Source organism: Sorex fumeus, unplaced genomic scaffold, assembly GCF_029834395.1.
Source record: "Sorex fumeus unplaced genomic scaffold, SorFum_2.1 ptg000020l, whole genome shotgun sequence".
Lineage (NCBI taxonomy): Eukaryota > Metazoa > Chordata > Mammalia > Eulipotyphla > Soricidae > Sorex > Sorex fumeus.
This window is the reverse complement of record NW_026606077.1, coordinates 7,272,515-7,300,318: the sequence shown is the minus strand read 5'-3', so window position 1 is coordinate 7,300,318 and position 27,804 is coordinate 7,272,515. Positions and strand designations below refer to the sequence as shown.

General features: G+C 56.0%; 1 protein-coding gene across 1 annotated transcript; it reads right to left on the bottom strand.

The window, feature by feature from the left end:
• Nucleotides 1-22,895: 22,895 nt before the first annotated feature.
• CHST3 (carbohydrate sulfotransferase 3) lies at nucleotides 22,896-25,831 on the bottom strand. Its single transcript, XM_056113465.1, has 2 exons — nucleotides 25,692-25,831; nucleotides 22,896-24,177 (listed from the first exon to the last, which is right to left on the bottom strand). The coding sequence occupies exons 1-2, from the start codon at nucleotides 25,829-25,831 to the stop codon at nucleotides 22,899-22,901; spliced, it is 1,419 nt and encodes a 472-aa protein (XP_055969440.1). The 3' UTR covers nucleotides 22,896-22,898.
• Nucleotides 25,832-27,804: the final 1,973 nt, after the last annotated feature.

Here is a 27,804-nt window from a genome sequence, read left to right as displayed (position 1 = left end):
GACCCTGTTAGCTGGGGCTGTTGCTCCCCATCCTGCCCCCGGTCCAGGCGAGGAGCCCAGAGCTCCGAGTGCCCAACAGCGCGCGCCAGCCTCGGTGGGAAGCAGGGAGGGTTTTCCGCTCAGTGGGCAGAGGAAGTGGGCAGGGACACCGGCTTTTCTTCTCTGTCCACCCGGGCTCCAGGAACAATCCTAGCGGGAATGAGTCGCACATCCTTGGCCCCAGTCACGATCGATCGGTCACAGCGAGGCCGTGTGCTGGGATCTCGCCCTCTGCTGTCCAGCATCTCACACCCATGAGCAGGCGTTGGGCTCGACTGTTCATTTTCTCTGGAATTCAGACAAACACAACCCCACCCCCAACCCCCAGTCAGGCAGGTTTGGTTCCTGTCTTTCCACCAGTTACTTCTTTTTGTTTTGTTTTCGTTTGGGGTCACACCCAGCTGTGCTCAGGAATCACTCCTGGCTGGCTCATCTGGGCATATGGGTGCCGGGGATCAAACCCAGATCGAGCACAGGCAAGGCAAGGACCTTAGCCTCTGCACTATCTCTCTGGCTTCTCCAATATCCATTTCTCTGGGCAAATACATTCACACGATGCAGAATACTTTTTATTTTATTTTTGGGTTGGGGACACACTTAGAGGTGCTCGGGGCCGACTCCTGGCTCTGCACTCTGGAATCACTCCTAGGGGGCTGGGGGGACCATATGGGTGCTGGGGATCAAACCCGGGCTGGCCACGTGCAAGGCAAACACCCTATCTGCTGTGCTATCACTCCAGCCCTGAGCAGAATACATTATAAAAATGGAAGTACCGGGGCCCAGAGGAAGAGTGCAGTGGCCTAGAGCCTTGCAAGTAGATGGTGTGTAGTTCAGGTCCCCAGGTCCTGCTCCCAGGGACACTCAGCCTGACGGTGCCCGCCGACCCCTCAGTGCTCAGGTCTGGTGTATGGTGCAGCTTGGACCCAGTGGGGCTGGGAACTCACGGCCATTCCAACAGTGCTAGAGGACAGTGTGGCCACGCGTGGGGGTGCTGGGCAAGGGGCATGTCGTGCTGAGGATCAAACTTGGGGCCTCCTGCATGGCAAGCAATGCCCCCAGCCCTCGGGGCTGTCATCTCTCTGGTCCACTCAGTATTTCACGGTGACTAACATTCTTGTTTGGTGACTTCTGGAACATTCCTTATGCAGTCCCCTCCCTTCTCCTGGCTTTTTGGTTTTATGGCGTTTTATTTAATTGTTGTTACTGTGTCTGGCATATCGAATACTCTCGGTAGCTTGCCGGGCTCTCCAAGAGGGGCGGAGGAATCGAACTCGGGTCGGCCATGTTGGCTGCGTGTAAGGCGAACGCCCTACCCACTGTGCTAATTAATTTTTGTTTGTTTGTTTGTGGGTCACACCTGATAGTACTCAGGGGTTACTTCTGACTCTGTACTCAGGAATCACTACTGACTGTGCTCAGGGGACCGTCTGGGATGCCAGGGGTCAGATCTGGGTTGGCTGCGTGCAAGGGAGCCCTACCTGCTGTACTATTGCTCTGCCCCCCTGGAGTTTTTTTTTTTTTTTTGCTTTTTGGGTCACACCCAGCAATGCACAGGGGTTATTCCTGGCTCTGGACTCAGGAATTACTCCTGGCAGTGCTGGAGGACCATATGGGATGCTGGGAATCGAACTCAGGTCGGCCACGTGCAAGGGAAACGCCCTACCCACTGTGCTATTGCTCCAGCCCCCTGGAGTTTTATTTCACTCGGGGGCCACACCCAGCTGTGATTGGGGCTCCTTCTGGCTCTAACAACAACAGACCGCAGTGCTTGGGAGTTGCTCCTGGCGGTGCTCCTCAGACCATGCGGTGCTGGAGCTCCAACCGGAGGCTCCCACGTGCCAAGTATGTGCTCTCGGTTCTGGCATTTGGAAGGATCGGGAATTCCTTTCTGGGCCGGCAGCAGTGATGCTTACGAAGCCTGCCCTGCAAACATGTGGTCATGAGTTCAGGTCCCAGCATGCCTCTTGGCTGAGCACCACCACAGCAGCTCTGCATATACCCAGCACCACAGAAGTGTCCTGCTGTGGGGTCGGAGCAACAGCACCGCAGGGAGGGCTTTGGCCCTGCACGAAGCTGACTCAGGTTTGATCCCCGGCATCCCATACGGTCCCATGAGCACTGCCAGGAGTGATTCCTGAGTCCAGAGCCAGGGCTAAGCCCTGAGCACCGCTGGGTGTGGCCCAAACAAACAAAAATCTTCTGCTGTACCATAGCCAGGTGTGTGAGAGCACCACAAACAGGGCTGCAGCCCCTGGGAAGCACTGCAGCTAAGAGGAGAGAGCCCACCTCCGCCAGGAAGCCTTCCAGAGAGCAGCATGACCCTAACCCATGCGCCTCCCCTCGGAGCGGGAGCCTCGGGCAGTACATGTGTGAGCCCCATGACCTGACGTATGACCCCCGAGGAGTGGCAGCCTCAGCTAAATGCATGAGCCCCATTGAATGAATGCCCATTTCCCCACATCTGCGCCAACACTGAGTTCTACTATCAACAATAAACTGTAGGGACCAGAGGGGTCGTCCAGGCAGCTAAGTGTAATAGCTTGCATGCTGCTGACCCCGATTCAATCCCATTGCTGGGTACAGCTCTGGAGACTCGAGTGCAGCATCGCGGGAGTAGCCTGGATGAGGCTGGCAGAGCAGAAGTGGATCCTCAGAATTGAACTGCCGACTGTTAGAATCCCTGGGAGAGTTCCCGGGACCCCCAGAGCTCCACTTAGAAGCCAACACACACAGAGAAAGAAAGAAAGAAAGAAAGAAAGAAAGAAAGAAAGAAAGAGAGAAAGAGAGAGGAGAGGGAGGGAGGGAGGGAGGGAGGGAGGGAGGGAGGGAAGGAAGGAAGGAAGAGGAAGGAAGGAAGGAAGGAAGGAAGGAAGGAAGGAAGGAAGGAGAGGGAAGGAAGGAAGGAAGGAAGGAAGGAAAGAAAGAAAGAAAGAAAGAAAGAAAGAAAGGAAAGAAAGAAAGAGAGAGAGGAGAGAGAGGGAGGGAGGGAGGGAAGGAGGGAAGGAAGGAAGAGGAAGGAAGGAAGGAAGGAAGGAGAGGGAAGGAAGGAAGGAAGGAAGGAAGGAAGGAAGGAAGGAAGGAAGGAAGGAAGGAAGGAGAGGGAAGGAAGGAAGGAAGGAAGGAAGGGGAAGGAAGGAAGGAAGGAAGGAAGGAAGGAAGGAAGGAAGGAAGGAGAGAGAGAGAGTGAGAGAGAGAGAGAGAGAATGTTTTCAGGCTGAGAAGATGGTGCAAAGGGCTGGAGTTCATGGTTTGCATGTGAGACCCCCAGGTTTGATACATGCCATCACTGGGACCCAGTGCCAGAAGAAGCAAACCACCAGCACTGCCTGGTACGGCACCGACGCCCCCCACCCCCCAAAAAAACCTGCCAATTCGAGGTCACTGATGCTTTCAGTTTGCATTTCTTAGCCCTCTGCTGAGTTTGAACTTGACCTCAGCATTTCCTCTGGGCTTGTGTCAGTTCTTGCCTCACAGCTCTGCATGTGACATCTGGGTTCTGCCAGGAAAGCCAAGTTCTGAAGACAGAGCCGCCCCCCTGTTGACTCTCTGAAGGTGCCTGTCATTGGGTCCAGTCACTGAGGAGAGGGGGAGGTAGCAGATGGCTCTGAGGATGCGGGCAGCGTTGCCATGGCACAGCCCAGCTGTCCCATGGTCACGCTCTAGAGGCAGAAAGGTCTGGATTTCCAGGTGACCCCCCCCTCCCTCCCACAGTTCTACTTCTGCAAATTTTAGCTTCTGTATCAGTCAGATGGGGCTCACTGGGTGGGGAGGCTCATCTGGTGAGACAAGGCATGGAAAACCCTGGGCACAGTGCCTCGAAGATAATACATGCTCGATTAATCATCATCCCCACAGTGCATGCGCAGTTATATCTGTAGGGTCTTGAAAGAGTGAGAGATAATTAGGGATGTTTACTGACACACTGTTTCTGGATACACAACCAATCTGGTCATTTCTCGGAAGAAAAATCTTTAGAATTTGATTTTACTCTCTTCACTCACATCTCTGACCAGGCTCTTTTTTTTTTTTAACTTCAAGTAGAATCAATGTTTATTAAAGAATAATTTTAAAACATATTAATTGGATTTTACAAAAATATGATCGAAACTCAAGACTGTAATTGTTTTAAACATACTTCTCCTGCAATTTTTATGTCTGGGAATGTATTGTAAACAATTATTCTAGGGGCTGGAGCGATAGCACAGTGGGTAGGGTGTTTGCGTCACAGGTGGCCGACCTGGGTTTGATTCCCAGCATCCCATATGGTCCCCCGAGCACCGCCAGGAGTAATTCCTGAGTGCAGAGTCAGGAATAACCCCTGTACATCTCCACATGTGACCAAAAAAGCAAAACAAACAAACAAAAAAAAACCCAAACAATTATTCTGAACAATCACTGATACTGTTTAGAATAATTGACAGGTGGTCGCACATGATCATGAATGAAATGAGCACACATGCAGTCCACCTTAGGATGCTGATTTTAGAATCTTGTTTGGATGTATTACACAGCTGCAAATGTGGCCTCCCGCTCCAGAAAATCCAGAATATTTAACTGGGAATGCCTGTAAAATCTTCTGGAAGTAAAGGAGGTTGCCTAGTCTGACTCTGAGAAAGCCTAGAATTTTCAGCCACAGGGACCTGTGTACCTATAGTTTTCAGCAGAATAGATTCTCTGTGGTGCTGTCCTGAGGTGGTGGCGTCTGGCCAGTGACCAGGCTCTTAATGTAATAACTAACATGTGTGCTGGGGCTGGAGTGATAGCACAGTGGGTAGGGCATTTGCCTTGCACGCGACCAACCCGGGTTTGATTCCCAGCATCCCATATGGTCCCCTGAGCACCGCCAGGAGTAATTCCTGGGTGCATGAATCAGGAATAACCCCTGTGCATCACTGGGTGTGACCCAAAAAGCAATAATAATAATAATAAAAAAAATAACTGACATGCATGCCAACTTACTCTGTGCCAGGTCCCTTCCACATCTTTATGAGAACTCCAGAAGGGAGATACTCTGTAGGCCCCCATTTCACAGATGAGGAAACTGGTACAGATTTAGCTGGTGCTTGGCCTCACACTGCAAGAAAAGCACATGTGAGAACAGACAGCCTGGCTAGACGACACCCAGGACTTGACTTTATCACACTATTGCATTTTGCAAGTATTATGGCTTACAAGTGGAAGGTCTGTAATGACCCTGCTTTGAGTAGGTCTCTCGGGACCATTTTCCCTACAGCACGCACCTCACCTCATGTTCCTGCATTGTGTAAAATTAAGGTGTGTACACTGCCTTTTAAAGGTCTAATGTCGGGCTGGAGTGATAGCACAGTGGATGAGGCATTTGCCTTGTACGCAGCTGACCCGGGTTCAATTACCAGCATCCCATATGGTCCCCTGAGCACCTCCAGCAGTAATTCCTGAGTGCATGAGCCAGGAGTAATCCCTGTGCATTGTTAGGTATGATCCCAAAAAAAGCAAAAAAAAAGGTCTAATGTCATGGCACACTATCACAATCACGATCACAACCATCCTGTTATTCGTTGATTGCCTCGAGCAGGCCCCAGTAACGTCTCCTTCATCCTAGCCCTGAGATTTTTTAAAAAGTGCCAAATTCAAGGCTCTTTCAGAGTTAGGAGAATGAGACCCTTCATTGTTACTGGTATTTGGCATATTGGGTACGCCACGGGGAGTTTGCCAGACTCTGCCGTGTGGGCAGGTTACATTCGGTAGCCTGCCAGTTTGTCCAAAGTAGGAATGAGATAATAAGGTGTCGTACGGCCGCATTTGCGGCCACGCGCTTCCGGGAGTTGGGTTGGCACACTATAAGCTACTGGATAGCACAAACTTAGCTTTGATACGTACTGGAGAACACACATACACACACACACAAAAAGTGCGACTTGCTTTTCTGGGTGCTTGCCTTATTGGGGTGAGCCGTGGTATCTCCAGGGCAGGGTGCTGCAACATCAATGATGACAGCATCTCTGGGGTTCAGGAAGAAATACCCAATCTCACTCACCTCTACTTCAGTTGGCATTGCAAGTGGTCATGTGTGCCACTGCCCTGGGCACTGCCAGCTGCAACAAGGATGGGCATGGACACTCCTGCAGTCTCTGTGCTAAGACACGGAGGGGCTGACTCAGCTCCCTAGGCCTTTCCCAACCACTTGGTCCTCTACTTACCTTGGGTAAGTTCTACAACCAGAAATTTGGGAAGGCCTTGCCGTCTCCTGGACAGTCCTCTGAAGCTACCGCCAGCTCTGCTCTGTGGCCTACAGGGCCAGACCCGCAGCAGCCTAAGCAATGGGCGTGTTGAGCCTGCTGGGGTCTGAGGTCTGGGATCCCTGTAAAATCCACCTCACTGGGGATCCCGAACCCACTGAGGATCCCCAACCTCTCGGGGAGACAGATAAGGAGGCACAGCCACAGCTGGGACCAACTCAGCACCATCAGGGGCCAGAAGGAGCTGGTGAGTCACCGTCGAGCCAAATAGGCCAAACCAAGTCACTCGGGAAATGCATGGGCATAAATCCCCAAGGAAGTCGCATTGTTGATGAATTTCTTTTATTGGAAAATATAGAAAGAAGGAAGACTGTGTGTGCCTGAAAAAATCTGACACTGGGTGTCTGTTACCCGCAAGATGGTCACTTTGCTCTCGACAGCGGTTATCTGGGCTGAACTATTTCCGTCACTTTCTATCTCGGCAACTTCCGTAAAGCTGGGCTGGCTGCAGTTCCTTTAGCTGTAAAATGAGGAAATAATACCCAGCTAAGTGAGAACAGTTTTGAGTAATTGATAAGAAACCAGGGGAAATGCCAAGCACAGTGCTGAGGATAGTAAGTGTTCAGAAAATAGCTATTACATGGAAATGTCACCAGAAGACAGACAGGGCCCAGGCAGGCACCCATCCACAACTATGGATGAATGGAATGTGCTAGATTCCCACAGGCTGCTGTGACTTTTCTGTGTGAAATGCAGACGGGGCTGAGCACTGCCAGCAACGCTTCAGATTCATGACGCGTCTGAGTGTGAACTAACGTTTGGTCATTGTGTGTTAGGAAACCTTTTACCGTTGCCAAAACGTTTGTGATCCCACATTCAGTTCCATAACCCCATATGGGGCTGCGAACGTTGTCCTAGAAAAAGCACAGGAAAAACGGAGTAGAAAAAGAGGGGCTTTATCCACCGCAAAACGACTTAGTTTGGGCCAAACGTCCCACCAGCATGAGCTGAGAACAGCTTCAAAGGGAGGGAGGTGGGGGTCTGGTTTTATACTTAGCAGAGTGATGCAACAGCTCATACATATTTTAGTGGTTTTCCAGGAAGCTCATGCATATTCATGAGCGTGGTAAGCCTGTGCAGCTGGGGGCTTACAAAGAACGTTCAACTGCGCAAGCACAGAAAATGGCGTGGGGGTTGGGGGTGTGTTTTAATGGGGTGACGAAGACCACGTTGGCTACAGGTGGAATGGGTTCTGCTGCGCTGGCACAGCCCAGTAACTGTTCAACCAGGGGCCTGGGGTCCTTACCAGTGTGAAAAGTCCCTGAGGTTCTGCTCGGGCCCAGTCAGAGCCAACAGAACACGAGAGGGCAGCTTCTCCCGGAGACGTCGTTACATCCTCAAAGGACAAGCCTGAGGCCTGGCTCTTTTAGCTTTTCTTTTTATTTTCTTTTTTGACTTTTATTGAATCACTGTGAGATACAGTTACAAGCTTTCGTGTTTGAGTTTCAGTCATGCAGTGATGAAACCCCCATCCCTCCACCAGTGCACATTCACCACCACCAATGTCCCCAGTATATCCCCCCTTTCCCACCCTCCCCCTGCCTCCATGACAGACAATTCCCCATACTCTCTCTCTCTCTACTATCAGGCATTATGGTTTGCAATGCAGATACTGAGAGATTATCACGTTTGGTCCTTTATCAACTTTCAGCACACATGTCCCTTCCCAAACGATTCTTCCAACCATCAGTGTCTTAGTGATCCATTCTCTAAGCTTTTCTTTACCCTAGAGAATCCATCTAAGTTTTCAGGGGAATGAGAAGAGGAAAAGAAAAGTGGGTGGGTGGGGAGACTTTGACATTACCCACAGTTTAAGAAGCTGGGCTACAGTAGGGCCTTTGCCTTGTACATAGCTAACCTGGGTTTGATCCCTTGTACCCCATATGGTGCCCTGAGCACCACCAGCAATGATCCCTGAGTGCAGTCAGGAGTAGGCCCTGAGTATTATCAGGAGTGACTCAAAAAGACAAAAAAAAAAAAAAAAAGACTGGAGCGATAGCACAATGGATAAGATGTTTGCCTTGCACGAGACTGACCTGGGTTCGGAATCCCATGTGGTCACCCAAGCACCTCAAGGAGTGATTCCTGCATGCAGAGCCAGGAGTAAGCCCTGAGCATTACTGGGTAGGACTCAAAAAGACAGAAATAAATAAATAAATACAATGTAGAATAAAGTAAAAAGACGCTGAGGTACATCCACACAATGGAAGTTTGTTCAGCCTTAGACAGGATTGAAATTTTGGTACATTCTGTTACAGTCTCCAACACGAATGTTCTCTATGAACATCACGACCCATGAAGGAAGCCGGACATGCAGGAATGCTTATGCAGGGCTGGTTTGTTGTTAGACCCAAGGCAGAGAGACACCAAGGCCATGCTGAGAGTCCAACAGTTCCAAGCGCATGCCCGGGGAACCACCCTATCAAGAGACTTGAATGAGTGGAGTTTGGGAAAACTGAATCAGAACTAACTTGTCAGAGGCAGGGGCGGGCATTTCCCATTCTAGGAAAGTGGCCTGCGTCTCTGCAGAGACAAGCACACACTCGCATCCTGGGCCTCAGGGCTGCTCTGCTGGGCTGTGGACTTGGTTCTCTCCACTCTAGAGAAGACTTGATGCTCTTTTGAGTGGAAAACTCTCTCCCTCTCTCTCTCTCTCTCTCTCTCTCTCCTCCCCCCCCCCCCCCCATTTCTCAAATAAATGCATCTTACATCAGTCTTGTCTCCTTCCTGAAATTCTTCTCTGTGAGGGAAGGCAATGTCCCTGGACAACCTGAGCAGAGGTTAGGTTTGATTTTCCTTCCCTACAGAGAGCATGACTCACTCCAGCCTGAGTTTCACGGCTCCCCCAGGAGTCAGGTGGCTGTGATCACTCTCCATGCCTCACAGAAAAGTGGGATTCAAGTGCCTCATCAGGCTGGTTCGATATGAGGTCTGTACCATACGGGGGCTCATGGCAGAGTCTTACCAGTCCTAGGCTTCCTGGGGACCGAGGTGGGTAAGGAGGGAAGTAGTGGGTCCCCCCTTGAGGCTGCCACCTCTCTTCATCCCCCTTTCCCTGAGCCTCCTGCAACCCTAAAGTTATCACAACTGGTGAATTTTCTATCATATGGACTTCACCACCATAAAAAGAATGAAAGTGCTTGATCCCAATATTTTATACTCTATCACCCTTTCTCCATCCATCCATCCATCCATCCATCCATCCACCCACCCACACACACCCATCCATCTACCCATTCATTTCATCAGCCACCCTGGGCTGTGGCAGCCACAGTGGGAGACAATGTGAATGCCCAAGACTTTCAGGTTTGTCCCCCATGGCAGAGAAGTAGACAGACGCTGACATCCACAATGAGCTGCAGGCGGGATTCTTGGGTTGCCACTCCAGGGAAAATTCTGGCATGTCTTCTCAACGCTTCCTCTTCTAGCTAAGCATGAACACACCCCAGCTGGGGCCAGTCAGAGCCCGCCAGGGACCAGGGCCTCGAGGCGGGACTCTGTGTCCAGGGCATGTCTGGAATGAATTGACTTCACCCCAAACCTTCTCGGTTCTCACGCTTCAGTCTCTCCACTCATAAAGACGCAGGCAGCGGGTGATTTTTCCTGGAAGGGAAACAGCTTACAGAAACCTCATCAAGTCAGGAGAGATCCGAAGCCCAGACATAGAATTAAAGAAAACTCCCACCAGGAAAGAGTGGCATAGCCCCTACTCATGTGGACATACTTGCAGGTGACTCCACGTGGCAGCTCAGGGTCTGTCCCAGGAAGCTCTGTGCTAGTTTTCAGAATCTGTGATAATGGGGGACATCCAGACTGTCTGCAGTGGAGGCTGACGGACCCCCTCTGTTCACCCCATGTTCCGCCATGATCCCTACTCGGGTCTCTATCTAAAACCTTCAAGCTATTTGTAGATTTGTGATGAACTTGGAGGGTCCAGAGGAAGGCGCTGTGGATGTGGGGTGTCAGCTGTATTCTGGTGCTTTCCAGGGCTCCCTATAAACCCAGCATCCTGTCCTGTTTTATGCAGTAGGAACCCCAGGCTTGGAGGCACATGCCATTGGCCAGTCTCACACAGCATTGGACACATGGTTGATCTTCAAGCTTGGCAAGGCCTGGGCTTGGGGCAGCCCTGAAAGCTGGCATGGAGTGGCTGGTGGGGGCTGCCAGCGCTGGTCTTTGTTCTCCGGGTTTCTACCTTCCTGGGATTTACCTGGTGCAAAATTATGATTTTGCTTTTCAAAATCGTATTTCTTCTCTATGTTTGAGGATCCCAAAATGTATCTCTCATCTATAGTTGGTCTCATCTACAACTTCTAGCTCTCAGCTCTCGCAAACCCTTGGAATTTCCAAAGCATAGAAAGGGATAACAGTGTCTCTTGTTATGTTAATGATGATAATTTGGAGCAAACATCCAAGGAGGAGGGCTGGTTGCCTAGGAGACCAGTGTAAAAAAGAGGGTAGAATTTTGGGTCCCAGCCACCTCCTGATTTCCTGGGATGGGAGCAGCCTGGAGGTGTGTCCTTGTCATCGATTGTGCCTCCTGTAAGAAAGTCACATTCATTCCCTGAAAAGGGGGTTCAAGGGCTACTGAGGGGGTGAACGTGGAGGTTGGGAGAGAATGGGTGGGGATATCCCCTGAGCATCTCCTCCATCTGGTGTACTAGTTAGACCCGGTGGTAGGAAAGCAGGAATCTAGGGTGTTTGGGGCTTCCTGAGTCCCCCAGGCTGCTCTGACTCTCTGATTCACAGCAGGTTGTCACAGCAGAGGGTCATGAGAGGCTGGTCCTGAGCCACAACGCCCATCACCTGTGGATCTGATGCTCTCCGGGGGCATTCAGTTGCCGATGGTGGAGAAATTCGCCAGATGGTGGAATTTTGCACTGAGACGCAGCGAGAATTTCACAATGGAGCTGGGATTGTGCAAAGCCAAGCTGGTTTACTTCTCTGAGTCGAGAGGAACATAAACACTTGAGCAGGAGATTCCAGGAGCATCTGTGAAGGTTTTTAAACAAGGTGCTGCAGTGGCGGCTTCTATAACCTCTCTTGAGAGTGGCGCGTGCGTGACCTGAGGTCTCTGCGTGGCACCTTGTTCTTCCAGGCGAACAGGCGAAGGACTGTTAGGATTTAGAGTCACTAGTTGGCGTCCCTCGCTAACAGCACCCAGGAGCTCAGTTTCATGCTGAAAAAATGTTTTGTTCTTTTGCATGATCTCAATAAATAAGAGGGATAATAAAACTGTCGTAACAATAATAAACATACCGGGGTTGGAGAGGGGTGACAGGGTACTGCCTTTTCAGGCCCAGTTGACCTGGTTTGATCCCTGACACCGCCTATGACCCTCCGAGCATTGTCATTGTAATCCCTGAGCACAGAGTCAGGAGTAAACCCTGAGCACTGCTGGGGGCCGCTGCCCCAGTGACATAGTGAAATATAGCAATGGTTATACTGATAAAGCATGTTATTATACTGATTATAACATTATACTGATATAACATTGCACACAGCAATGCCCCCTGTTAATCTCTCTCTCTCTCTCTCTCTCTCTCTCTCTCTATATATATATATATATATATATCGGGGGCTACAAGTGGTGATGCTCAGGGGTTTCTCCTGGCTCTGCACTCAGGAATTACTCCTGATGATCTGGGGGGGGACCATATGGGATGCCGGGAATTAAACCTGGGTTGTTCACATGCAAGGCAAGTGCCTTCCCTGCTGTATTATCGCTCAGGCCCTTCTCCAAAAAAGATTTTAGGGAGAAAAAGAACTATTTAAAGCAAGCATTCATTTAAACAAGTGGAGGACATGGAAGAAGGAAACTGGAAAAGATACTCTCACGAAAGCAGGAATTGGAGTCCCTGTCTTTGTTTTGACCCCCTGCCCCCCCGCCCCACACACACACATATTTTTCAGTCATGTCTGGCAGTGCTCAGGACTTACTCCTCGCTCGGTGCTCAGAAATATCTCCTGGTGAGTAGTATGGGGTGCTGGGAATCGAACCCGGGTTTGCTGTGTTTGAGGCAAGCACCCTGCCCGCGGCGCCACCTCCCTGCCTCTCCACATTCTGAAACAGGGTCCAGGAACGTTGCACACAGGGTCTGTGGGTCTCAGCAGCAGGCAGGGTGGGAGACTAGAGGTGGCAGGATGGGGGTGGGGGTGCGGGGAGTCTCTGCGACTCTCACTGGAACCTCCCCGCGACGTGGCTCCCGGGAGCTCTTGTAACCCACCCGTCAAGGTGGGCACAAGACGTGAGGCAGGGACACGCTGCTCCTCTGGGCCTTGCCACGGCCCTCGCTCCCGGAGGCTCGAACCCTGTCTCTGAGCAGGACTTAGAGCTCAGGGACCAACTCCCCAGCCCCTGCTCGCCCCTCCTCTGCCAGAGCACCCCGGATGGCGGCTCCCCTGGAATAGAGAAACGCAGGCGTGGTGAGGCCACCGAGCTCTGTGCTACGCTGACCAGGCATAAACCCGCGGCCCTGTCCCCCAGGCCCAAGCAGCAAGCTCCTCTCAGCCTTGAACAGGAGCAACATGTCCTAGGCTGTGTGACTTTGAACCAGTGACTTGCCATCTCTGAGACTTGGGCTGCTTGTGTATGAAAAGGGGAAAACAGGGACCAGAGAGTTGGTACAGCGAGTCTATCTTTTGTCTTGCATGTGGCCGAGAGGAGATTTGATCCCCACATTCCATAAGGTCCCCAGAGCCCTGCCAGGAGTGAGCTCTGAGTACAGGGCCAGGAGAAAGCCTTGAGTCCCACTGGGGGTGGCCCCACATCTTTTTTTTTTTTTAATGGGGATAACATCAGCAGGAAGGCTTAGTCTGTCTGGAGCTGGGATGGCTGCCAGGGCTGCAAACTGAGATGAGATGGGGGCGGGGAGGAGAGGGAGAGAGAGGGAGAGGGGGGAGAGAGAGGAAGAAGGAGAGAGAGGGAGAGAAAAGGGGGGAGAGAGAGAGGGGAGAGAGAGAAAGAGAGAGAGAGGAGAGGGAGAGAGAGAGGAGAGGGAGAGAGAGGGAGAGAGAGGGAAGAAGAAGAGAGAGAGGAAAGAGGGAGAGAGAGGAGAGAGAGAGGGAGAGGAAGGGAGAGAGAGAGGAAGAAGGAGAGAGAGGGAGAGAAAAAGGGGGAGAGAGAGAGGGAGAGAGAGAAAGAGAGGGAGAGAGAGAAGGAGAGGGAGAGAGAAGAAACGTGCCTGCCATAGAGGCAGACTGTGCTGTGGGGGGGAGGGCTGGGGGGAGGGAGACCGGGGGACACTGGCCGTGGGAAAATGGACACTGATGAAGGGATGGGTGTTGGATCATTGAATGATTGAAGCCCGATCACGAACAACTGTGTAATCGTGTATTTCATGGTGATTCAATTTAAAAAATAAAGAAGAAGGAAAGAAGGAAGGAAGGAAGGAAGGAAAGAAGGAGAAGGAAGGAAGGAAGGAAGGAAGGAAGGAAGGAGAGAAAACCTGGACGCCTCTGGAGGGGTGCTCTCCTGTGGGTCGGGCACTCCCTCTCCCGCTTCCTTCCTCTGGGAGGGGCCGGCTGCATTCTCTACCTGCAGGGGTGGGGCACAGCACACGCTCAGGGGCACAGACCCTCCGGTCCGGCTGCCACCACAGTGTCTGTGGGGAGAAGCCCCCCCAGGACCAGGTGCCCTCAGGCCCCTCCCGCACCTCTGGAAACTTCCACTGGGCTCTGGGAACAGCTGCCAGGCACCTCTCCCCGGGCCGAGTGCCCCTTCCAGAGCTCTGGAATGCTGTCTGCCAGCCGGGCGCGCTCCGGAACAGCCTCTGCCAAACGCGGGATGGAGGGAGAATGCCGGGTGCCTGGACTCCGGTGGGCGCTTCCAGCCCTTTCCTGCAGGGTTCTGCACCAGAGTGCCCGGGTGGGTGCTGCCCAGGCCATCTATCTTCCCTGGCAATCTGCCTGCAGCTCCCCAAAAATCGTTTACCCACAAACCCTGGTCTCGTCAGTCACTTCCCCTGGAACTCAAACCAAGGCACCCACTTTTCAGGAGGAAGCAGAAATCTGGTTTTTCTATAATCCCCCTTCATTTGAAAGCGCTGACTTCTAACGTCAACTGTTAAAGACAAAACCAGACACTGTGTGGCCAGATGCCACGACGGGGGCTGAGTCCGTGCCACGGTCCGTGGGAGCTGGGCTAGAGGAGGACTGGCCTGGGTGGACCTTGCACCCCCCTTGAAAGTCCCCATCCCTGGCTGCGACACTCCTGGGGGGCTCTGGGGGTAACCTGGCTGTCTTCCCCCGCTGAGCCTCGCCTCCTGAGAACTCCCCTTCCTCCTTCTCACCTTCCCTCCCCACTCTCCTCTGTTCCCATTTTTCTGGGCAATCTTTCCAACTGAGCCTTCCACTCCCCCACCGACTGAACGGAAGCAATTTGCAGGCGTTTTGCTGGCCTGGAAGATGCCATCTCCAGGGGAACATGCTCCTGTCACTGTTTTCGAAGGGGTTCCTTGGAGAATTACCCCCCAAGGCCCTGAGAGATAGTACAGCAGAGAGGGTACTTGCTTTACGGGCAGTCAACCTGGATTCAGTCCCCTGGCATCTTGTAGGGTCCTCTAAGCCCTGCCAGGAGTGATCCCTGAGTGCAGAGCTAGGAATAAACCCTGAGCACGGCGGGGGTGTGGCCCCAAGCCCTCCCTGCACAATAAATTACCCCAAGAAGCCGGAGAGATAGAACAGGGCCCCGTGCATCTCCGTTTGATCCCTGGCACCCCATATGGTCCCCAGGCACTACCAGGTCTGGCCCAAACTCACACACGCAGTCACCACACTCTGGCTTCTCAGACCCTGAGGTCCTCAGACCTGCCTGGCTCGCAGTGTTCCCTCGTGGGCCACCACATCTGTCAGGAACGTCACAGAGGGGACGTTCGTGTGCTGGAACCCGAGGATGTCAACGACCAGGACCGTTTAGCATCCAGGAAACCTTTTTGTTGTTGTTTGGGGGCCATACCTGACTGCTTGGTGCATACTTACTCCTGGCAGTGCTTGGGGACAGTATATGGGGGCGGGGATAGAACCTGGGCTTGCGTATTCAAGGCGAGCACCTCACCTGCTCTTTCAGTGGGTTTCAGCCACCATTTCCAGGAAATCTTACATTGGCTGAGCAGGGCTACCTGAGGGTCGATTCCTGGCACCCCAGAGAGTTCCCAGAGCTCTGCCAGGAGTGATGCCTGAACATAAAGCCAGGAGTAAGTCCTGAGCACTGCTCGGTGTGGCCCCCAAATGAGAGGAAGGAAGGAAGGAAGGAAGGAAGGAAGGAAGGGAGGAAGGGAGGGAGGGAGGGAGGGAGGGAGGGAGGGAAAGAGAGAGAGGAAGAAAGAAAGAAAGAAAGAAAGAAAGAAAGAAAGAGGGAGAGAAAGAATGAAAGAGAGAGGAAGGAAGGAAGGAAGGGAGGGAGGGAGGGAAAGAAAGAGAGAGGGAGGAAGAAAGAAAGAAAGAAAGAAAGAAAGAGAGAGGGGAAGGAAGGAAGGAAGGAAGGAAGGGAAGGGAGAAAAAGAAAGAAAGAAAGAAAGAAAGAAAGAAAGAAAGAAAGAGAGGAAGAAAGAAAGAGAGAGAGGAAGAAAGAAAGAGAGAGAGGAAGAAAGAAAGAAAGAAAGAAAGAAAGAGAGGAAGAAAGAAAGAGAGAGGAAGAAAGAAAGAGAGAGAGGAAGAAAGAAAGAAAGAAAGAAAGAAAGAAAGAAAGAAAGAAAGAAAGAAAGAGGGAGGGAAAGAAAGAAAGATAGAAAGAAAGAAAGAAAGAAAGAAGGAGGGAGGGAGGAAGGAAGGAAGGAAGGAAGGAAGGAAGGAAGGAAAGGTGGGAGGGAGAGAAGGAGGGAGGGAGGGAAGGAGGGAGGGAGGGAAGGAGGGAGGGAGGGAAAGAGGAAGGGGAAAGAGGGAAGGAGGAAGGGAAGGAGGGAAGGAGGGAGGGAGGAAAGGAAGGAAGGAAGGAAGGAAGGAAGGAAGGAAGGAAGGAAAGATGGGAGGGAGAGAAGGAGGGAGGGAGGGAAGGAGGGAGGGAAGGAGGAAGGAGGGAGGAGGAAAGGAGGAAAGAAGGGAAGGAAGGAAGGAAGGAAGGAAGGAAAGAAAGAAAGAAAGAAAGAAAGAAAGAAAGAAAGAAAGGAAAGAAAGAGAGAGAGGAGAGAGAGGGAGGGAGGGAGGGAAGGAGGGAAGGAAGGAAGAGGAAGGAAGGAAGGAAGGAAGGAAGGAAGGAAGGAAGGAAGGCAGGCAGGCAGGCAGGCAGGCAGGCAGGCGGGCGGGAGGGAGGGAGGGGAAGGGAGGGAGTGGGGCTTGTCACGCAAAGGGTTTTCATGATCAAGGAGCCTGAATGATCCTTGGACAGGAGGATTTCCCAGAGCAGGTCACCGGGACAAGCAGGAAGGAGGCCGTGTCCAGTGGGCCAGGCCCTGCAGGCGGGACTCCCTGAGCCAAGGGCAGCGGCCGTTGCTGGGGTCACCCTCCGCCCCTTTCCTCTTGCTGCCCCACCCCCACCCCCGACACCCTGTGGGGTGTTGCCGCTGGCAGGTCAGCAGCCTCCCGGGGCTGGGTGTGGGAGGGCCAGCTTCCGTGGCTTCCGTGGCCCCCCCGGGGCTGGCGGCTGAGCGGGTGGGTGGTGAGCATCTCTGCAGCCTTCTCTGCTCTATGATTAGAGCAATTTGTTTCTCCAGGGGGGTCATTTGTGGGAGGAAATACAGCCCAGAAACTAAACTAAATATATCCAGGGCCTGGAGGCCCAGCCATGGGCCTGGCACTGGCCAGAGGCCAGGGAGGGAGGCGCAGCCCCTGGGCGTGTCACTGTGTCTCTAAATGAAGGGTCGGAGGGACACATGGGCCTGAGCTCTGACCCCTGGGGTGCAATAACGGGGCCAGGGATCAGAGCGGGGGAGGGAGTCCTGCTCCCTCAGACCACAGCCCCTCCCCACCTCGCCCCAGAGGTGCCCCCTCAGCTTGTCAGCGATGCCCCAGGACCCCAGACCCAGGAGCTCCGCTGGTTCCGAGATCCACCCCCGCCCCCCTCGGGGAAGCCCCGATCCATCCAGGCGGCAGTTGGGAGACCAGAGAGAAACCAGCTCGCACGGCAGCCGCATGGCTGGGACAGGGACAGTCCCCGCGGGCCGCTGAGATTCGGGGCACGGACAGGGAGGCCTCACCACTCACCTCGCCCGGGAAGCCAGGCCAGCCAGGGCGCCGACACGCCACAGCCAGCCGCGGGCTTTGTGCTTTTCTTTTCTTTTTATCTCCCTCCCCAGTTTGCTGGCTTATAGATGTCCAGAGCCGCCACCAACAGGAAGCGAGGCCTGGAGTCGCTGCCAGGGACGTCAGGTCAGGTCTGCCAGCCTCGGGGCTCAGAACCTGTACTGAGGCATAATTCAGACCCTTGGGGACACCCCGTGGTGCTCAGGGGGGCCACCAGGGCTGTACCCAGGCGGTGCTCAGGGGGTCCTGCTCTGCTGGCTAGCAAGCGTGAGGCTTTGTACGTGCCAGGCACACACTCTGGTGCCTAAACCACACCTCAGTCCTTCCCTAGTTATTAACCCCCTAAAGAGGCCTCGGGGAAACAACCCTGATTTTGTGCCTCATTCTAAAAAGGGAAATGGGCCCCGCCATCAGGGAAAGGACTTGCGCGTGGGCACAGCCAGCCAGAGGCAAAGCTGGGACTAGTTTCCAGGTTTCTCAGACGTTCCCCTACTGCCAGGACTGCTCTCTGGCCCCGTTCTGTGTGGGGAACGGAGGTGCATTTGCAGTGACGCTGAGGTGCTACTCCTGGCTCTGAGCCTGGAGGGGGGGTGCTCCACACAGTGCTCAGGGGACCATGCAGTGCTAGGGAGCAAACCGAGGCCTCTTGCGTGCTAAGCAAGTGTTCCAGCCCGCAGCACTGGCCCCACGCAGCAAGGTTTTCCTGTCCGTCCTGCTTCGTTTTTTCCCAGCTTCACTGAAATCACATCCCCATGGCATTTTGTGACCTTGACATGGAAGTTTCTATCGCCCAGATGCTGCCGGGAACAAACGCTTAAGCCAGGCAGACACACTCAAGAGTCTTGTTCATTGCATGTTCCCATTTTTTATTAAGTCAAGTAAAGTGATGGTTCACATTCTGTCCCACAAAGCAGACCCTGGCCCGTGGCCCCAAACTCCCACGCGTGCCCAGGACACGGTGGATCTTGACCATGGTGGACTTTGGGGACTTGGACGCAAGGGAGGTTGACAGCAACGCGGCCGAGCATGAACTACAAGCTACACATACACACGCGTGGGCACATATGTACACGTCGTGACTCAGGAGGCCACGGGTCTGGACCGCGGGGAGCAGGGTTTGTGGGGTCCCAGTGGGGGCAGGACAGCCAGGCACCCATGGCCCAGAACGCGCAGATGAGATGGAGACAGTAGGGGCAGCTCACACCCGAGACCAGGGGGGGCAGGATCCGTGGGTTGCTGGGTTTCCCAGACAGAGTACCCGGTCTGTAGTCCGCTTTAGGCCCGTGAGGATGGAACCTGCATCCCTGACACAATCATTCACTCAGAGGCAAGGGATGACAATTGACACGAAGGAAATGCTCGACACCTGAACCTGCACATTTCTTTGAGGTAAAATGCCGCCACCCTCCTCGGCATGGTGGGCGGTGAGGGCAGGTCTCCGCATTGCCCCACACCCTTGGGACTTCTCCAGGGAACCCACACCCAGGGACTCCGCATTTCACAGAGGCCTCTCTGCTCGGCCGGCACAGACTGATGGGACCCTCTTGGTTCCTGGATTCTTGCACCCCCGGGACGCCACCCTGATGCCCTGTCTTCCCTGTCCCCCTGTGTGGACGGAATCGGCACCACCGTGTGGTGCAGGACTTCTGCCTCTGCCCTGGGCCTTCCCAACCAGGTCGTGGAGTCTGTGCCGCCAGCCCCCCTGGGGAGAGGCACATCCACCAACCCTGCTGTGGGCCAGCTCAGCACCCAGCGTCCGGGCCTGGACCCCCTGACCTGCTGTGCTGGTGGCCAAGGGCAGGAGGGAAAGAGTACACTCTTGCAGGCTCTGGGGCGGCCAGCCCAAAGCTGCCCCATTAGAGCAGGCCCCGGGCAGATGCTCCCGGGCCAGGGCACAGGAAGTGACCTCTTCGTGACTGCTTTGGGAGGGAGGGTGGCACCCAGGCCTCCCCCCCACCCCCATCCCTGATTAACCGGCGGCTTCAGCACTGGGGCGCAAGGGTGAAGAGCTGCCCAGCGTTAGGATGCAGGGACCTCCAGGGCGATGCTGGCGGCCTCCAGCGATGCTCAGGGGCAACGTGGCTGCGATCACACCAGGGCCAGCTCATGCAAGGCAGGGGCTTGGTCAGTCTCCCCAGCCCTGTGAGAACCGGCCCCCATCTACTGATTTTCAAGTACGTACAAGGCAGAAAGGACCCAAGGCTAGAATTGGCTCACGTCCCTCCACCTTGGCAAACCTGGGATAACCATCGGCTAGAGCAGCACGCCAAGGTGGACAAACCAGGCCAGAGAAGCCAGGAAGGGGACACAGTGCCCTGGACGCTGCCGTATCTCACCCAGCCTGGAATCTTGATGGCTACCTCTAAGGTCTGGGCTAATGGCATCTTGCTGGAGAAAGAGGCACACATGCCCAGGAAGAGTGGCCTCCCTGGGTCAACAGGTAGAGAGGGCAGAGACGCCCAGGTAGGCCTCCTGGGACAGGAGACACCAGCCCAGCCCTCGGCACTTCCCCTGCTGACACAACCAGAGACTCCAGCCAGGTCCCACGGGGCACCCCCGCCCCCTCCCCACAAGCCCCAAGGGGCTCCACCAAACTGCTGAGTGCCCGGTCACACAGCTGCATCCTGTGTCAGCACCAAGGCGAGGATGCGGCAGAAAGGCTCATTGGCTGTGGCTTCAGGTCAGCCGCCAAGCCAGGGCCCCCGCTTCACCCCCAGATGCCCAGGGCCACCCCCCGCGTCTGAGCCCTGGATTTGAGAACCCCTCCGGCATGTGAATTGTCTCGAGGGTCGGGTGTAGAGCATGTGAATGGCTTCCACGAATACTATTTTCCTTATTGGGTTCAGTAGAGTCGTGGAGTCCTTACAAATTATAAGGCACTTTCTTCTTTTTCACAAAATAAATAAATTAAGCGCACTTTTTTGCAATGTACAGATTAATATTGTCCTGAGAAGTCCCAAAGGTCCATTCTTGGTTGTCAAAGGTCCATTCTTGGCTGTGTCCTCAGAGCAGAGGACAGTGTCCTTGGCCCGGGAGGCATGCAGGAAAAATCAGTGCTCCACACGGGGGGGGGGGGAGGGGGGGCAGCTGAGCCCGGAATGGGGTGCTCAGTCCCCACATCCTGCGAGCATCAGGTGGGGGCTAGAGAGGGAACACTCTGAGGCCTGCCAGAAAGACCTAGGCCCCACTCTGCTGGGTTTCAGAGCTGCAGACCCTCGGGAACAGCCCCCAAATCAGAGCCAGCTCTTTGAACAGCTGATGTCCCTGTAAATGCCCCCCCCAACCTCTCCATGCTCCGACCAGAAGGTCCCCCAGATGGCAGCCAGCCTCACTTGTACCAGGCCTCTGACCAGGCCATGTTCCCAACAGTCTCGGACCCTGTATTTCCTTGGTACTCACAATACTCAAGCCCAAACTCAGCCCTTTCTGTAGGCTAAGGAGGCAGATGGTTCCAGAGGCTGTTCAGGACACCAGTATCCGCCTGTACTGAGGGGGCTAGTCTTTTGTTTTGTTTTGTTTTTGCATTTTGGGTCACACCCAGTGATGCTCAGAGCTTACTCCTGGCTCAGCACTCAGGAATTACTCCTAGCGGTGCTCGGGAGACCATATGGGATGCTGGGGATCGAACCCAGGTGGGCCGCGTGCAAGGCAAATGCCCTTCCCGCTGTACTATCGCCCCGAGGCTAGTCTTGAGGTGATGCTGAATCCTGCTGGTGGGTTGGGGAGTGGGGAGGCGGAAAGGCATACTGCTTGGGGGACATCTGCTGCTTGGACACAGATTCTAAATGTCCCCCTCTCAGCCCCACCCTGGAAGTGTGTTAGGGCCGAGGAGAAAGGCTCAAAGCTGGCCTCAGGGAAGAGGAGGAGCCACTGATTTAAGTCATGTCTGGACAGGGCAAAGGACGCTGGTGATTTCTGAGGTTTCTCCCTCACAAGGGGGTCAAACAGAAGAGCCTGTGGGTGCTGGGCGGTGTGGGGTGGGGGGGGCTTGTCCTGAAGCCAGTGTGCGTCTCATCCTTCTAGGGAAGGCGCCCTGGGGTATCCCCACTCTGGCGGGACCAGCGAGCTCTCTGTGATTCCCTTCAGATTCAGATTGCTTCCCGGTGGCAGAAACAAAACCAAAACTGTAACCATAAAACAAGACACCAAGGCATAAATAAATAAAACAAAGCACCCAGGTCAGGCCCGGGGCAGAGAGGCGGTCCAAATACCACCACAGTCACGGCAGCCGGCCCAGGCTGACCTCGGGACCCACGTCCCCACAAGATGTCTTCCCCGAGAACACAAGCTACTTTCTCCTGGGCCCGGCCCCAGAGGGGCCCAGGTTGGACACCGCAGGACTCAGGCTGCCTCTGCCTCCAGGGTCCACAACTGTGTCTGCCACTCTGACCCTGGTGCTGTGAGCCGTGGCCCGGTGCCCTCGAACCGCTGAACAAGTGGTTGGTGAGCGCGGGGCAGCCGTGCCATTTCAAAACATCCTGTCTGCTGTCAGCGGCCGCGAGGGAATGAGGACATGGTGGGGGCCGGGGAGGAGCCCCCGAATTCCAGAGGGGAGAGGGAGCAGGCCTGCAGCTCCAGCCCAAGCCCGGCAGGACCGCGATTCCTCCCCACCCGTCCAGATCATTCTAGAGACAGGACTAGAGGCTCCTTTCCTCTTGGTGTGAGACGCCCATCAGCCTGCCGGGCTCAGAGCCGGCCCACATGTGCTATATGCCAAGCGTGCTGGAATCTGTCTCCATACATAGACGTGTGCGTTCTGCGGCCCTGCTCGGGGCCGGCTGCGTCCGTCAGCAGAACGGCGAGCCCGTTTCATTCAAATACTGAACCGTGTCGGGAAGGCAAGCAGTCACGGGCCCCAGAGAAGCCCCCTTCCGCGGGGCGACCCCCACTCCAGACTGGACCGTAGGGAGCTCCAGAAATGGAAGGGTTAACCTGCAGTCCAGTCCAGCAGCGTCAGCTCTGACTGGCGCGTACCCATGACAGCTGGGTGGAAAATATCTGGATGCTGGCCCACAGGGTCTACAGTGAGAGAGACGGGGAGAGAGAGAGAGAGAGGTGGGGGGGAGAGAGCATGAGAGAGAACACATGGGAGAGAGTGAGAGCGAGCGGGAGACAGAGAGAGGGCGAGACAGAGAGAGATCATGAGAGAGCGCTTCTCTGTGGGTCGGTAAGGCCTGCCCGGGCCTGGTCGGGAGGCTGTGTCCCCTGGGCTCTGGGTCTCACGGTCCTCAGAAGAACCGAACACTGTCCCGTCCTCGGCGACGCCGGCCGGGGTGCAGCCCCCAGCTGACCGGGGCGGGGGAGAGGGGCCGCGGCTCCCCTCCGCACCCCGCAAGCAGCCTGGTCTCCCTGCTGGGTGGCTGGGTGGGGCTTTCAGGAGGGACGCGCCTGGCCCCCCGGCCCCTACGTGACCCAGAAGGTACCGCGCTCCTCCAGGAGGCTGAGCGAGCGGTTGGTGAGCGCGGCGGCGTCCGGGGCCAGCTTGTAGCCGAAGAGGCGCATGGCAGGGCCGCAGGCGGCCTGCACCACCTGCGCCAGCTTGAAGGGCATGCCGAAGCGCCACTTCTCGAACTGCTCCGACGAGTTCTTCTGCGTGGAGTAGATGCCGGTGCCGGCCTGGGCGGCCTGCGTGTTCCTCCGGATCCAGTCCTCCACCTGCGGCGTCAGCGGGATGCCCGCAAAGCGGTACATCTCCCGTGCTTTCTGCAGGGGCCGGCGGGCCACGTCCTCGTAGCGCACCAGCATGTAGCGGCCCCGCAGCCAGGCCGGCTGCCGCAGGCCCAGCTCGGCCGACAGGCGGAGGCTCTCGCAGTTGCCACGCAGGCGCTGCACCTCCTCCGCCCCGAGCTGGTCCTGGCCCTCCGCCAGCCACTTCTTCCAGCCCTCGTACTTGCCGGCGAAGGCCACCATGCGGGAGGCCAGCACGGCCCGGGGGTCCCGCACCAGCTGGATGACGCGCAGGTCCAGCCGGGGGTCCTCGGCCAGCGGCTGCAGGAACTCCAGCTGCCGGATGCGCACGGCCTTGAGGGCCATGTGCTCCTTGCGACGGCAGGCCTCGGCGGCCAGCGTGACGTTGAGGGGCCCGCAGCGGCGGTTCTTGCAGTGGTACTTCTCGAACACCTTCTTGACGAAGGGCGTGCACACGGGCTCCTCGCACAGCGAGCGGCTGGAGCCGCGGCGGAACATGAACTGGGTCAGGTGGTCCTCGGGCAGGGGGCTGATGAAGTGCTCCAGCACGTACAGGTCGCACAGGAAGAGCTGCTGGAGCACGTCGCGGTAGACCAGGGCCGAGCCGGCCGCGCTGGCGCCGCCCGCCTCGAAGGCCACCGTGCGCTCGATGTGCCACAGGGGCTCGAAGAGGTAGAAGATGTTGGCCTGCTGGTTGAAGAACTCGCCCACGAAGGAGGAGCCCGTGCGGGTGGTGGCCATGAGCAGCACGTGGCGGCGGCCGCCCGGCGCCTCCCGCTCCCCGTCCTCCGCCTGGTCCTCCCCCTCGGCCCGGCCCGCGCCCTCCGCTCCCAGCTGCAGGCTGAAGTTCCGCAGGCGGCTCTGCAGCTGGGTGAAGGCCGAGCTGAGCTCGCTCAGGGACAAGAGGGAGGCGTTCTCGGCCAGGCCCAGCGCCGGGTCCGTGCTGTTGCTGTCCACCGCGGGCTGGGGGATCTGCATCAGTTTGCCCGAGACCCTGTGCACAAGGACAAAGGGAAACGGGGCTCAGCGGTCAGGGTCGGGAGGCTCCGTCCCCCTGTCCCAGAGTCTCCAAGCAGGCCCCCGCCCGAAGCCTGATTCCTGCGGAAACCACCTTCGCAGCACAGAGCTGAGATCAGTCACGGACACGGCGTGGTGACGGCCCCGGGAAGGATGAGTGGGGGGCCGGAGGTGAGGCGAAGAAGGTGCCAGGGCCGGAGAGACAGGACGGCGGGGAAGGCAGCTGCCTTGACGCAGCTGGCCGGGTCCCACCCCAGGGGCGAGCCCCAAGCACGGGGCTGGGGTGAGCCCTGAGCAGTCTTCAGAAAAGGAAAGTTGTAAGAAGGGTGAGCAGGAGCAGAAGCCCCCGTGGGCACATGAGGATCTGGGAATCTGGCCACCTGATGCCCTACCCATCTCCTGCTTTTGGTGTGTGTGTGTGTGCGTGTGTGTGTGTGTGCTGGATGGGGGGTGTACATTATTCAGCGATGCTCAGAAGTTACCCAGAGGGGGCTGGAACAATAGCACAGCCGGTAGGGCGTTTGCCTTGCATGCAGCCAACATGGTCGACCCAGGTTCGATTCCCAGCATCCCATATGGTCCTTCGAGCACTGCCAGGAGCAATTCCTGAGTGCATGAGCCAGGAGTAACCCCTGAGCATCGCCAGGTGTGACCCAAAAAGGAAAAAAAAAGAAGTTACCCCTGAGGAGTCACTCCTGAAGAGCTCAGGGGACCCTTGCATCCAAGTTGGCGGTGTGCAAGGCGAGCGCCCTCCCCGCTGTGCTGTCTCTCTAGCCTGCACCCCCCCCTTGTGCTCCTTGACTGGCTCTGAGTCTAGCTCTGTGCCCGTGGGGCCTGTCAGGGCAATACACACTACAGGGCGGCTCTCTCTGGAGGGCAGTGCTCCCCGTCGGCCTGCGTGAGCACCCTGCCCTGGAGCGGGGTTAGATCCAACCTGGCTTAATTGTCCTGGGCAGACCTGTCCTAGCACCCAGCAGGGCCCGGCCTTTCCTCAGCCACTGCTGTGACATCAGACGCCGAGGGTCTTGCTGGTAACACAGAGCACCTGCCCTGGCCAGGAAACAAAGGACGGCAAGCACTCCTGCAGGTTCTGGGCACCAGCCACGTGCCAGAAAACCTCTCACATTTCCTCACTCTGCGTGTGTGTGCATGCGTGAGGCATGTGTGCGTGCGTGTGCGTGTGTGTGTATGTATTCTGGGGGGTGGCCACACCCAGCGGTGCTCAGAACTCACTTCCGGTGGGGCACAGGGATGCTGGGGATCAAAACCAGGGTCAGCTAGTGCAAGGCCAGTGTCCAGCCCTCCGGACTGTCTCTCTGGCCCTCACTTTACAGCACAGAGCTCTGCACAGGAGGCTCAGGTCACAGGAAAGGGAAGCACAAGTCTACATGGTCACTGTAGAGAGTGCCGAGTCCAGATGCCAAGCCAATCACCACTGTGGGACAGCCAGAGTCTGCGGGTGACCCATGCACCTGGGAACACCCCACTTACCTGGAGATGATCTTATTTTCCTTCTCAATGAAGACAAAAACCAACACCACGAACGCCAGGAAGAAGGCGTATTTGCTCCTCATCCTCAGGCTGTGCAGCGTGTCCCGGCGCTCCGGGGACAATGCGAGTCCTTTCTCCATGGGGCAGGCAGCCGGGGGACGTGGCAGGAAGCGTCACTCAGGGGCAGGCTCCAGGACACCAGGTGGGGGACAATGCATCCTGTGGAGACACACGGGGGTTGAGCGCATCTTTGCGGGCAGGAAGTCTGGGTTCCAGCCCCAATGCCACAGGGGCCCCTGAGCACCGCTGGGTGCAACCAGGAGAGGCCCAGAGTGGCCCCCAAAACAAATTAACTCCTGGGGGGGGGAAGCAACGCACAACCCTGGGAGCATTTGAATTCTAGCCAAATCCTTAATGTGACCTCAGCCTCCCTGGGCATCACCATCCCCACCTGAGGCCTGGTCCTAGCCCTGGTGATTGCAGAGGCCCAATACCACAACCAAGTGTGTGTGTGTGACCCCGGGTCACCGCCACAGCACGGGAGGGGGGAAACAGGGCCATCAGAGCCCAGAGCAGGGAGTACACTCCTCCGTGGCCGTCCACCACCATGGGCAGATCCTCGCCTCGTGCCCTCCCCACACCAGGGGCCCTAGATTCATGAGAAAGCTCCCCCAAAAGCCCATTCCTTTCTTGTGAGGATTTTCATCCCTGGGAGACCATTTGTCCCCCCTTGCAGGAAGCCCCACCCACGTCCCTGTGGAGGACTCAGTCCTAGTCCTTTTCTGGAAGGAACGGAACTTCCCAGGGGAGCAGGGCCGGAAATGGGGCCCAGGGCAGTGCTGGCGTCTTAGGACATGGCTCGGGGACAGCGGGGCTCTGTCCATGGGGAGCACGGAGCAGGGGTGGGGTGCGAGGGGGAAGCTTCGGGCCTCTTTGCCCTTCGGGGCCGATCTACAACACATTCTTGGTCGGATTTACAAGTTTGGGTTCCTCCCCTCCCTGACAAGCAGATTCTGTTTCTGAACTTCTGTCCAAGTCGCCCCTCGCCCCCACTTCAAGAATAATACCAGGGTCCTAAGAACCTTCCAGTACTGGCCTAAGGGGAAGGAGAGGGTGGAGTTCTCTGGGCCAAGAAGCCCAGGGCAGGGGCTCGAGCGACAGCACAGAGGTTAAGGCCTTGCCCTGCCCGCAGACGACCTGCGTTTCCAAGGCATAGGCTTGAGTGTAAGGGGCTTATTACCAGGACGGCTGCCCTGGGGCTGGCACAAGCATACAGCGGGGAAGGAGCTGGCCTGGCATGTGACCGGCCTGGGTTCGATTCCTGGCACCACTCTCCGAGTCCCACCAGGATTGATCCCTGAGAGCAACACTGGGAGTCAGCCCTGAGCACCGCAGTGGCTGTCCCGCGGCTGAGCCCTGCAGGCCCAGCAGGTGCGTGGTCAGTGAGGGGGCAGCAGGGGTCTGGGAGCGCTGAGGCCTCAGGCCCAGTCAGGGAATCAGGAGGCAGAAGGCGCCTGGCAAAGGCATCTGCAGGAAAGGTTCCAGAACACGGGCTTGGGCCCTCCCTGCCTCGCAGGCTAGTCAGGAAAGTAAAGTCCTGTGCCCTGCCAGGGGGTCCACAACACCCACCCTCCCCAGAACACTCAGCTGAAGAAGGGGGCATCCCTTTGCTGGGGTGCTGGGGGCACCCATATTCCCAGGTCGGTGGGGAAGAGAGCAGACGCTACATTACTGGGTCCATGCCAGTGGGCATGTATGTGCCGGTCCAGCTCTGCAGAGCGGGCACCGATGCCTTTGGCTCAGCCAGGCCCAGTGCTCGTCCTAGCTGTGCCCACTTCACATCACCTGATCATTAACTCACTGGCCCCTCCCCACCACCGTCCCCTCGGCCCTGGGTCCCTCTCCTTCCTGGGCAGAAGAGCACACGATGGATGCCTACTGCCGCTGCAGGGGAGCTTGGCAGCCCGGGACTGTGTGCCCAGAGCTCAGAGCGGGTACTTTCTAGGCACCTGGAGGTGGACGACGCTTCTTCAGAAGCACTTAGCCAGGGTCAGGGCTGAGTCATTCAGAGGGTGTGAAGCTGAGGAAGGAAACTCAGCATTCCTGAAGTGAA

Excerpts from the sequence above, each read along its gene's own strand:
- CHST3 (XM_056113465.1), bottom strand. The coding sequence starts at position 25,831 with ATGGAGAAAGGACTCGCATTGTCCCCGGAGCGCCGGGACACGCTGCAC. Across the intron at positions 24,178-25,691 it reads GAAAATAAGATCATCTCCAG|GGTCTCGGGCAAACTGATGC; the intron begins GTAAGTGGGGTG and ends CCTTGTGCACAG.